This window comes from Xiphophorus hellerii, chromosome 13 (genome assembly GCF_003331165.1).
Source record: "Xiphophorus hellerii strain 12219 chromosome 13, Xiphophorus_hellerii-4.1, whole genome shotgun sequence".
NCBI classification, from domain to species: domain Eukaryota; kingdom Metazoa; phylum Chordata; class Actinopteri; order Cyprinodontiformes; family Poeciliidae; genus Xiphophorus; species Xiphophorus hellerii.
Window position 1 is genome coordinate 3,528,574 of NC_045684.1, and position 12,240 is coordinate 3,540,813.

At 38.4% G+C, this 12,240-nt stretch overlaps 1 protein-coding gene across 5 annotated transcripts in view; it reads right to left on the minus strand.

The window, feature by feature from the left end:
* Nucleotides 1-587, minus strand: part of col11a2 (collagen, type XI, alpha 2) — a 46,763-nt gene extending 46,176 nt beyond the window's left edge. For 3 of the 5 annotated variants that reach the window (XM_032579850.1, XM_032579849.1, XM_032579848.1), the window contains exon 1: nucleotides 61-587. In XM_032579850.1, coding sequence (XP_032435741.1) covers nucleotides 61-178 — 118 coding nt within the window. In that variant the 5' untranslated portion in view covers nucleotides 179-587. The remainder of the gene's footprint in view (nucleotides 1-60) is intronic. The other 2 variants (XM_032579852.1, XM_032579851.1) reach the window with 1 other exon arrangement.
* Nucleotides 588-12,240: the final 11,653 nt, after the last annotated feature.

Below are 12,240 nucleotides of genomic sequence, written 5' to 3' on the forward strand. Positions count from 1 at the left end.
GCAGGCTTTGAAGAAAAGCGCGACATACATCACTGACAGTATTAAGGGTCTCCGTCTTACCTGCCCGAGCCGCGGTGGTCTGGCACAGGGTGAGCGCCACAGTCAGCAAGGCGAAGGATGGGAAGCCGATGCGCCACGGTCTCCGCTTCTTCCGGAAGGGACAGTCTCGAATATCCATAGCGTTGCGGAGGTTTGACTGAGCTGTAAACGCAGGATGAGGTGGATGTTATCCTGTCACAGAAAGCCAGCCGTGGAGCGGAGCCCGACTGAACCTTCCGAGAGGCAGCAGACAAAAAGGCACGCCTCTGGAGACGTCTTCACCTTTCTCCAGGAGACTTTCCTTGATGAGAAACCAATGTTTAAGTTAATGCATAAAAAAACCCTAAACACAGAACGGGGTTTGGGGTTAATAAATATAATTGTGACGTTTAACCCCTCGGTGCTAAAACCCCATTGAGTCAGATTGGGTACGAGTACCCAAAGTGGAAAGAGTAGAAGAGAGAGACCTGGAAACACTCTCTCTCTCCCCTTTCTCTCTCCTTCTTTACTTTCTCACAAGAAGAGTGAAAGTGCGTGTGTGTGTGTGTGTGTGTGTGAATAGGAGAGACAGAATGGTACAGAGGCAGAGGAAGGTGAGAGAGGGCGTGCGTAAATGCGCGCGGGGCGCATGTACTGTAGATATAAGATAGTATCAGTGACACGTACAAATATTCAGCTGACCAGCAGAATTATGCTGTATTTCTTATGCTGATTCCGAGTTTAATGATGACTAGAAGTTAATTCAGACAGTGGAACAACTTTATGTTGTCGTCTGTGATTCTGCTAAAAAACAATTTACCAAAAACGTTTTGTGAAATTTATTTTAATTCTCCTTACCTTCGTTTTTTTTCAGTTTAAACCAACAAGATAAACTTCTGCAGTTAGCTGGAGCGACACGAGGAGCAGATTTGACTGAGTGTTGAGCCAACCAATCAGAAGTCTGTCCGCACAATTAGCCACGCCCCTTTCATCAAATCCACGAGATATCTGGACATTGTAATAAAATATCAGCTCTGGTTTAGGGATTAATAAAATGAGGAGGATGTTTAGAAATCATAGCTGCAGTCCTGATATTTTATAGCTCTAGTTCATTATCTAATTAATTTTATGACATAAACAACATTGTTATCTTGGTGAAATGTTTTATTTATATTCTAATAAAATGTTTGTGGTAACACAGGATATTTAACGGACTGTCAGAATTTACATGTAATTCTGTGATACTTTTCTTTCTTTTCCTCAAATATTGTTTTATAGTTTTGTTTTAAGTTGTTTTATAATTTGGATTTCTAATGTGTTTTCTGTAATTCTTCTTCTTCTTCTTATTATTATTATTATTATGATAAGACCATCTAAACAAATGCATAATAATAATAATAATAATAATAATAATAATAATAATAATAATAATAATAATAATAATAATAATTAGTAGTGTGAGATTCAATAGATAATATTTATACTCTCACCTATTAGCAGTAATGCATATCTTTCCTAAGGAGTATTTAAACAGTGGATAAGCAGATGGAGGAGCTACATCCGTCTGCAAGGTTTGGTTGACAGCTCAGATAAATATTGTGAACCATCTCTTTGTGTTCCTGCAGACCAGATAACACAATCTCTTCTGACTGCAGAAGACAACACAAAGACAAATCGTAGCCAGGGCAGCTAATGCTTTCCCTCAGGGTGATATTTGTGTTTGCTAGTAATAAATTGCTCAACAAAAATCTTTTTTTTTCCTGAAGCAACACCTGGACACGACTGCTTTAGGAAAATAAATCTAAAGTTATTGCACTGGCTCTGATTAGCTCTCATGTCGACAGTATTCCCTCTGTGTGCAGAACGTGTGCAGCAATCATACATGGGAATAAATTGAAAGATAAATGAGCAGAAATAACAAGCTGCCAAGTAACTGATTGCTATAAGTATCAGACTATAACGCTGTGAACTTCAATCTAAAGAAACATTCCTTTAAAAGTGGCTTTTAAATCTATACCTGCTGTAAACACTTAAAAGAACCATGTATGTTCAAAGTCCCTCTATGTGCCCTGATGTCTGGCTTTTAAACGTCTCTGCCTCCACAAAGCCCATGGTTAGTCACTTTCTTTGACTGCAGACTTCACATCCAGAAAGCCGTAATTAACCATAATTATGCCTTGATGCTCTACGTATACCACTCACTCCTTCTCACCACCTTCTCATTTCTCTCCCCATTTGTGTTTTATTTTCTGAGGGGTGTGTTTGCAATCTGTGGTACTTTCCAAGATAACTCCCTGACTATAATTCAGTCTGGGGGCTTAGCAACAATAGAAAAACTGTAAAGACCGAAACAGAATGAGTATAACTGGACTTCAGAAAATCTTCTCTGCAGAAGCATTATTCTGGTGACATTATAATATAAAACAAGATAATATTTCTTTCTGCTAATGGAAGAAACCTAGAGGAGTGTTGCTTTGTTTTTATGAGGGCAGGGAAGCTGCACTCATGATTCATGGGTTTGTAGAAAGTGTTTGATGTAGTTTGTTAAATATTTGGTCATAGTTCACTGCATTTAATGATTCTGGTTCTGCAGGAGATCTCTTCCTGTTAACAGGGAGTTTTCATCATCCGGTGCCTCTTCCATGCACAAGATGAAGAACTGAAATAAAGAGAAAAAAATGGCAGAAAATTTATCACAATTTTGCATTTTGTTGCTGCACTGAACTGAACTTGAGCAAATAAACAGAAATGTGGACTACACTAAAATTATCAGATTTTTTTTCTGCTGTAAATCAAATACTTGTGCACCTAATGCACCAGAAATGTATAGAAATAAAAATTGCAGACCCAAAAAATGCATTTTAGCATTGTTTCCAGGGGTAGGAGTTGTTTTTCTTTCACAGACAGAGCATCCTTATTCAGATGCTATTTTCTTTTTAACAGTATTTACATGAAATCAGAAGACCTGGAGTCTCTCCCCCCATGTGGCAGCTTTGTTTTTTTGGTTTTCTGGACACACTGGACTGAGTGTTTCTTTTTGAGGACAGCCTGTTTGGTTCTAGCCTCAATTTGCTCTGAAAGAAGAGACCACAAGCTGTAAAAGGAGACACCCCAGGAGACATCGGCGGTTTATGCTTGTTCTGGATTTCGCATGTTAAGTGTGTGTGTGCAGTTTCTGGCAGTAAATGTGCCATCAAAACTGTATTTTAGGTTAGCTGTAGTTTAGCCGAGAACATGACAGAAACTTTGTTTATTAACCAGGAAGTCAAGAATCAACAAATGTTGAAGATTAGAAATTCCTCTCTTCTTTTCAGACAGTAAATAAATCCGCCATTCTGAGGTTGATTGAAGTGATATCACTAAAAAATCATATTTGATTAAATCGTGCTGTAGACTGAGTGTTGCTTGATGCAAATTGGGTAGAGATACTCTGGGTGAAAATAGAAAGTGAAATGTGGCAGGAAATAAAGATTTCCTCTGATCTTATTGTTCCAGTGAATTTCTTACTCTGACAAACTCTGTTAAAAGGAAATTTACCGTTAGCCAAGTACATGTGGTGCCATATTCCAACTTGTATATTGTTACTTTACTTATCTTAATGGTAGAAAGTCTTAGATCTGGTACTAAAAAACATGGAACACACAATTTTCTGTGATGTCATTTCACAAAAGCTGCAATTTCAAGAAACTTTACAAGACAAACTGGTCCAGGTCATCTCCACTAACTCAAAAAAATCCAGTTAATTCCAGTGTATTCCAGTCAAATCACAGAGTTGGGTATAAAAGCAGTGAATAATGAACGTCATCGTCTATAAAATCACATGCCTACTTCCGAATGTTGCCGACAGGTTGTTCCTTTAGATTCTGGGTGGTAATAAAACGTCTTTTTATTCGTCACTGAATTCATTTACATTATCTCCATATTAAGGTATTACAGTGTTTTTACTGTCACAGTCAGAAGAATAAAAACAATTAGACTTAAAGGCTTTGTCAGTTCTGATTCAGCCTGTTTCCTCCAACATGTCTCCACCCTTTACCATGTCCCGCACAAAGCAGGATGTCCTTCGCAACAGTATAGCATCTGCATAAAACCTGCTGGCCACCAACGTAATGGAACTATCATAAACTCCAGAAAATGAGGAAAACACGTTTATCTCCACTGTGGCATGACTTCATCATCTGAAAACAGACTTGTGGCATGTTTTAAAAGCTGGAGCTGCTTGGTTTCAAAGTACAGGTGTATTAACATTTGTTAAATCTGCCCCAAAATCTGGGCTACAGATTCAGGCTTCAGCTGTAAAATTAAGTTTCAATGTCAGCTGCGTGGAAATTAATAAAGCCTTTTAATTAGTCAGGATGATATTTAAAGGCTGAGAGAACCCAGAGACCGCAGAGTTTCCTTGAAGAAAACCTGCATCAGACGAAGCCTCCCATTAAAATAAATTCTCATAGACATCCAGACCGACCCGATGCATCACATACTGCAATATCAAAGGGTGATTAGTGTGCAGCTGGCTGAGCGCCCTGGTGGGGCAACATCTGGGTCACTGGGAGCAGGAGACTCCTCAAGGATGGACGAGAGCGAGAGCAGAGTGTCTGCAGAGGGATGGCATCAGCTCAACGAGATGGACTCAGCAAGTGCTTGTGGGCAGCTCTCTCTCTGTGTGCTATTTCCAAAAGAAGAACCTTATAATTACAATAAAGCAACCATATTATACAGCTGACTTCCTTGAAAAGTCTGTATTTTACAGGGCAGGGCCACAAACGCACACACACCCTGCTAGCCACAACACACTGAAATAGATCAGAGCCGGGGTTCGCCTGGGAGGAAACGGAGCGCAAAGGGAGTGGACTGATACAGTCGCTGCAGACAGAGCGGCCAAAGAGTGTGCATGTCCCTGTGTGATGAATACACACAGCGCTCGGAGTGGCAAAGATGCAGAAGGTGTGCTGAGGGAGATAAAAACGGGAATTTAGGCAGAGAAAGGGTCAGTGATTTTAAAACGGAGCTGCGCACACACCCTGTAAACCACATACCTCGAAATAGACAGGAGGAGGGAGGAGAGGGGTGACAACTGGGCAGAGGGAGGTAGAGCAAGTGGGTGTGTTTTTCTGAGTGGGGTGAGTGTCCGTCAGCTGCACAACAAAATGTGTGAGGCAGAAAGAATTGGCTTTATATACATATACATATATATATAGCACAACGTATATTTTGTTTAAGTAAACTAGCAGTTTTAATGTTTGATGCCCTGAATGCCGTCTGTGTCCCTCATACAGCTTTTATTTGATCTCTGGCTTTCTGCACAAATGCTGTTCTTTTCCTGGAGTTCAGGCAGCTTCCTTCACCTTAAATATAGCAGTAGGTGAACTCCAAGATTCGCTCAATTTAGCACAATTACCCAGTTCTGGAAGGTAATTTACCCAGATGGCTTATAATAATGGCTGGGATAATAAAAGGCAGTTAGAAGGACTTAATCTGCACAGAGCCAGAGAGTGAACTGTTCCAGCACATACAGCAGGTCTGGGTTTCACCTGAAGCTTTAGACACAAAAGATGAACATCTAAAAACTGACAGATGGTTCATTTTTTCTTGATGTCAGTACATTTTGTCAGAGATGTTGGAACCACCCAGATATCTGCATCTGAACACTCAAATCTCTGAAAAGAAACGAGATGGAGGAGAGATAGGACTCACATGGGGAAACTGCAGCCTGGGAGGGGGGGACTTCCAGGGCCGTGGAAAGGTACAGGCAGGAAAAATCACAGGAATGAATAGAGAGACGGGGTTATAGGAGGGGAGGCAGGGAGTTGGTGGTAGGGGGGCATGCAGGCATGCAGAGGGTGAGAGGGAATGAATGAGGGCCATTGATGAAGAAGGAGAGCTGGGACTGAAGCAAAGGGCTGACGGGAGCTGGAAGGATGGGGGAGGGGCCAAAAGGTATTTACACATGGAGATTCCAGAATAAAACAGAGGTGTGGGGGCAGAAGGTGGATGGATGGACAGATGGATGCATGGACGGACGGATGGATGGATGGATGGATGGATGGATGACCTGCTAACTAAAACACAAGGTGGAACCTGTTGACTTGGTGACACCACAGAATTCATGACCTCAGCAGAAACGTCACTTAAAAAGGATGAAAACAGGAGAATCAAAGTTTCACCTTTTCTAGATCTTCTCAACTCAACATGTACACTGCAAAAACACAAAATCTAACCAAGTTTTTTTTTAGTTTCTAGTGCAGATATCGTAGCACATTTGAAATAAGATAAAACTAACTTAGAAGTAACTTTTAAGTAAGATATAAGAGCTTTATTTAAGTCAATGTTTCCTTAATATTGTTTTTAAAAAAGTTCAGCTGGCAGATTTTTTTCACTTATTACAAGACGTTTCTCCCATATTATAAGTAAAAATATGTTTCATGCTTGTTTGGTTAGTTAATCATTGGTTATAATATAAGCTACTTTTTAGTGATTAGGTTTGTGTTGGAGGTGCAAAAGAATAAATGTTTTACTGATCTGAAAAGAAAATCCAGTGTTAGAAAAGCAGAACAAGTAAGCAAACAGTACTAATGACACATAATCTTAATTTAATCAGACTAAGATCTTAATCCATGGTGCTACCAAAGTTCAGGACTTGCTGTTTCTTTTTCAAATGAAACAAAAATGTTGCAAAATAAGTTTAGTTTAGTTTATTAGTTTATTCAACAGGGACAATTTGCAAAAAAAAAACATTAATAAAAGATTGCTTGCATCAGATTTAGCTTAAATTAGTTTTTGTCTGTAGTCCCTGAGCAGGTTAGTCGATAATCCAGTCTAAAATGATATATTCAAAGTCCACATTCCCTTTTTACAATCACTGTACAAAGTTATATTAAATTAACACCATAAAAACAGCACTAAACATGCAGGTGTAAAGGGAATTTATTGGAGTTTTAATCTGAACACAAGCTGTGTGGGAATTAAAGGTGAGACAGATTTCACTAAACTACAAGCACATCTATTAAACGACTTGATTCAGGATGAGAATCAAGCTTTTTTTAGTGGTTTTCATAATTACAAGGGATGAAAAAGGAGACACACCAAGAATGTGAAGCATCACAAGTATTTGGTTGGTTGAACGATGAAGGAACAAAGGGCAGCGAAGCCCGGCTGTAACCCAGACTGGTTTTCAGACACTGTGGGGTCGAGGTGAAGGTCAGGTGAGTCCGTTTGGTGTTGAAGTGACACATCAGTGAACCTGATGATTACATAGAAACCGTGGAGGAAGCAAAGCAGGGCAGCGAAGTCTGACTGGCCTTCTTCATGCCAGCTGCTGAGCTGAGCTCTTCAAACTGATAAAAGGTAAAGATTTTGACTATAAAATGTTTAAATAATTACAGCTAAATGTTGGGGAAACAATAATTTATAAGAGGTAATATTATTATCTACAACTAATTGTCACAAACTTCTGGTGTAATCTATTCAATTTAGTCAAAAACATTCAATAAAATTTGTCATAGTGACTTTTGAGCAATGAAAAAATAAAACTAAAACTGTAAAAACAGAATCACACATAACGTACCAGTTCCTTTCAGATCTTTGGATATATATTCATATCTGAAAGAAGAGAAAAAAACAACTAATCTTAAAGGCAAAACCAACACAAAAATAAACACAAAAACTTGGAAATAGGTCTCTGTGAGATACTCGGCTTTGTTCAGTTTCTGGATAAATCTCTGGATTTTGGGGGGAAAAAGAAAAAATGAAACTATGAAAAACAATGCTAGGTGGTTGCTGCTTTCACTGACTGTTAATTTACACGTCTGTGAATGCACCACTGATTATGAACCATAACTGGAGCTTTTGAGCAACACATGCAGCCTTTCAGGGTGATAACATCTTTTTTGAGGAGGGTTTGCATATTTCAGAAACACAAGTCGTATCCTGTATGCATGAAAACGCTTTACTGCAAAGTAAACGAAGGTGACCTACCTGAACGTCACACCTGGAGCATTACAGCAAAACACGACCAACTGAGACCCAAACTGGTGCATCTTTTTAAAAAATGTTAAACAGGTTAGGAATATGTTTGGTTCTTAGCAGAAAAATTGTAAATATGAAAGTGTTGGAAGTGATGCTCACATTTGTTTGAGCATCATTTATGTAAAACTGAGATTTATCTATTTCAGCATGAGCAAACTAAACAATCACAACTATATTTCTGTATATAATTTTAATTAAACCTTCCAGGTGGAACAACATTACTGTTCACCAAATGATGGGGATGAATAAAGGTGCAGGCATGAAAATGTGCCATGGAGTAACTCCTTACATCTATTTAAATAATAAATGATTTCTGAGGAAATTTTCTGATTATGATCCTTAGTATAAGCAGTGAAGTCACATCTACAAATGTCAGAAAACATATCAACTTATTGATATATGAAGACTGGCTTCAAAGTCATGGAGCTGGCTGACAGAGGGACTCCTGACGAGGGCGAAGTCAGTGAGGAATGCACCGGTGGAGAGGGAGGGAATGTACCACTGGGGTGTTGAGGAAGGGGGCAGGGTGGCAGCAGAGGAAACACAGAGGGGGGAAACAGAAGAGCCTTTTGTGAGACAGGAAGCTGCAGAGAGCAGGGTCCTCTGTCTGGGTACAGTAGAGGAGAGAAATCTGTGAAATTAAGGAAGATAGGACAGAGGGAGGAGAGCAAACAATGAGAAAGTCAATAATAATAAACATAAGAAAATTATCCACCAATCAATCAACTATGGGTTGAAATCTGAAAATGTCCCATTCCACTTTTCTTTGAGTCAAAACAAAAACAGATAAAGATTAAGGAAATAAACATTGATGTATAATTGGGATAATATAAAAATCTCTTCCTTGTCTGTTGGAGTCAAACTGTATAGTCTGTCAATGAACCTGCAACATATTTTGATCTATAATCAATGTTTGTTATGTCAAGTTCTTATATCAAAGCAAAGTTAATTGATAAGAAAACCAGAAGTTTGTCTCATCCTGGAAATGTTTTCTGCATCTTTAGTAGAAAGAGGAACAGAAAACATTATGGAAGAGAGTTTAAGATCCTTACAATTAAACATCTGAATATTTTCCAGAACCTCTGAAGCAACATCTTTGATGTAATATTTCTCTTTATTGCAGCTCAGTAGCATCACCAGCTCATCATGGTAGAGAGGCTGGAGTATCCCTATGAACTCTGGTACCTGGTAGGGTGAGGTCCGTGGTGGTCTGAGGGTCGGGGCCAGATTAAGAGCGATTCAGAAATCTTGATGAACAAATACATCCTTTGTGGGCAAATGTTACCCCAGTTAATCTGTCACCCTACAGGCCTCCTGGGGTTCTGGAGACAACATTTGTTTTGAAGTGGCTCATCCGGATTCCTCCTGGCTGAATCATTTTGAAAGTTTTCCAAAGCAAGACTCATTGGAAAAATACTCAGAAGCAGATCGAGAACCTGCTGGTTGGACTTTATGCACGTCTGGGTTAGGAATGTCTGAGAATGATGAAGAAAATATCACTGGGAAGTGGAATATCTGGGTTCTCCTTCTGGACCTGTGACCTCTGTGACCTCTGTGACTCAATATCACAATCACTTAAATAAATGGTTTTGGACTACGTAGTTACAGGTTCCAGCCTATTTAAAAATAGAAAGAGTAACAAATATAAACCAGAATTAAGACCCTGTGTGGAGATTACTGCCCCAAGTTAGGATTCAAAACAAGTTAAAGGAAAGAAATACTAGTTTATAATAATTTCCAAAGGAAAAAAAGGGACACAGAAAAATTATTTGTACTCAGGCTCTGCAGCCGCTTAATGAGGTCAAGGAAAACCAGCAATAAAAACAATCCAACTGTTATGGTGTTTAGCTATTTCCAGTCTGTCAGACCTTTGAAGTAAAAAGAGCTTTTCATCTCTGCCTAGTTCAGTTCATCCGGGCTGCTGCTGCACGAACAAAGCATGCACATGCCAAGGCGGCATCATTAATACGCGAGGCGCTGCAGAATGCAAATATTACCCTCCCTCTTCCTTTTTATGTCTTCTTCTTTTCATCACCTTCTTCCTTTCTAAATTTCCCTCTGTGGAATCCTGGTAAACAGGCAAAAGCTCATTAATGGTCCCAAACACACGACCCGGTTTCTCTCCACTAAGAAGTTAGAAGGCCTGCTTGATAAATGTTAAACTATTAACTCTGTGTTTTAATTGATTTGGTCATCTGAGAAAAGGTTTTAACAGAATTTAATTTCAAATGTGACCAGAGTCATTGAAATAAGCAGCATTAAGTCACAGCTGGTTCAATAGTGCAAAAAAACAAAAACAAAAATCCCTATTAATACTTACTTATGTTTTTGAATTTCCAGGACACATTTACGTAATCTCTTTTAAATCCTGCAGGTTTTGAATACCTCACTTTAGTTGTTTCTTTATTTTATTATATGAATAAAGTAGACAAGAATACTGTAAGCCTCAGCTTCAATATATTACTTTTTTGTGAAATTATTGATTTGTAAAATATTGTTTCCCTTTTTGGAAATGTTCTAAATTTACCTAAATAAAACTAATCTGAGTCTAAGTTACAAGTTCCTTCTGTCATTTTCACAAAAACCTTCAGATTTCATATTTTACTAAACACCATTGAAAGGAGTTGAAAATGTCTGAAGTCACCATCGATCCGTATATTTTATTATTCCTGCTCTATTTCAAGAAAATATTTATTGCAATACTTTTGCTGAAAATATAAGACAGATTAGGATGAGCAGACATTTTTAAAAAGGTTATTTTTGGCACCAGCTGTCTTTGTTTGTTAGTAGCTCAACAAGAAGAAAAGGAGGAAAAAGAAAAGAATGACGACAACCTCAAATTTTTCAACTTACCTCAAATTTAGTTCCGCAGATTCATGCTGGAAAGTTGGTGATGGATATAAAAGGTGGAAGTTGGGAGGTGGAGGGTGATTGTATGTTTAATGATGAGTCTGTGAGTTTATTTCTGTTCTTCAGTGGAAAAAGATCATTAAATGATCATCAAAAAGATCATTGAAGTTTTAAATTTTGTAGTCAATTATCCTGAAAATTAATGCTTCAAATGCATCAATAAAGCCCTAATTAGACCTTCATGCAAATTTTTGACTTTAACTATATGATGTAAAACTAAAACTCATATTATAAAGGGTGGAAATAGGCATCTACAAACAATAACTGACTTTAAATTATGATTATGCTTTTAAATTTTCTACAGAAAAATAGTTTGAAGCGTTCCTCGTCTGTTAACATCCTTATAATGACTAAGCACCAATAGCTGCAACCAGAACGGCCTCCCTTCAAATTCTGACCTTTTTTTGATGCTTTTAAAACTCTTTAAGTATCTCAGTCTGTCTGTTTCCTTGATTACAAAGATCATCTGTCCTCAAATGTAAAATTACATTTTGTTGTGCTTCGCCCACATTTAGATCTCAGTCATCTAAGTGTACCTTGGCTCTGATTTAGTCTGTGTATGCCCAAAAAACCAGCATATGATTACAGCTGAAGGAACATGGGGACGGAGGCTGACCAGTAATTTGGTTTGGCTATATGCTGTCACTAGTCGTTCCTGAGGATTTTTCCTCCCTTGATCATCTGAATCTTCAAGATCCAAGATGCCCTAAAATTTGTTCAAGCTTTAAATTTATTCATTATAAAAAGACAAGAAGTATAGATTTGTTAGTATCATCCCTAAAAGTGAAATTTTTAGACCTTTTAAGAGAAGCCAGTTTTGATAAGATTCAAAAATATGAAATAATCTTGTAAATTATAACCAAATCTGCAGATAATAAGTCATATATAAAACTGCAACAGATCAGCAAATATGTGAAAACATCAACTTGAGTTCAAACAGCCATTAAACTGCTATTTTACTGCGTTGGTCCACTAGACTGAACAGAAAATAACAGCGAGCAGCAAACCCAGCTGACATGTTGCCTCCTCTGAAGAATGCACTGCATCAAATAAGCTCTGTTTTCTGCAGGTGTGTGTTTTAATGGCAGTGTGTGTGGGGTTCCTCTACCACACAGGATCCAGCAAATCGCTGGTGCCAAGTGACTTCAAACACCGCTCATTTATTCAGAGTACAGCAATAACATTGACCTGCTGAAAAGTGACATTTCTGTAGCTGAAATTAAGAGGAATTTGACCCCGGGCATAAAGGTGTCTTTCTATAGAGCGAAGCCTCGCATACCACAGCGG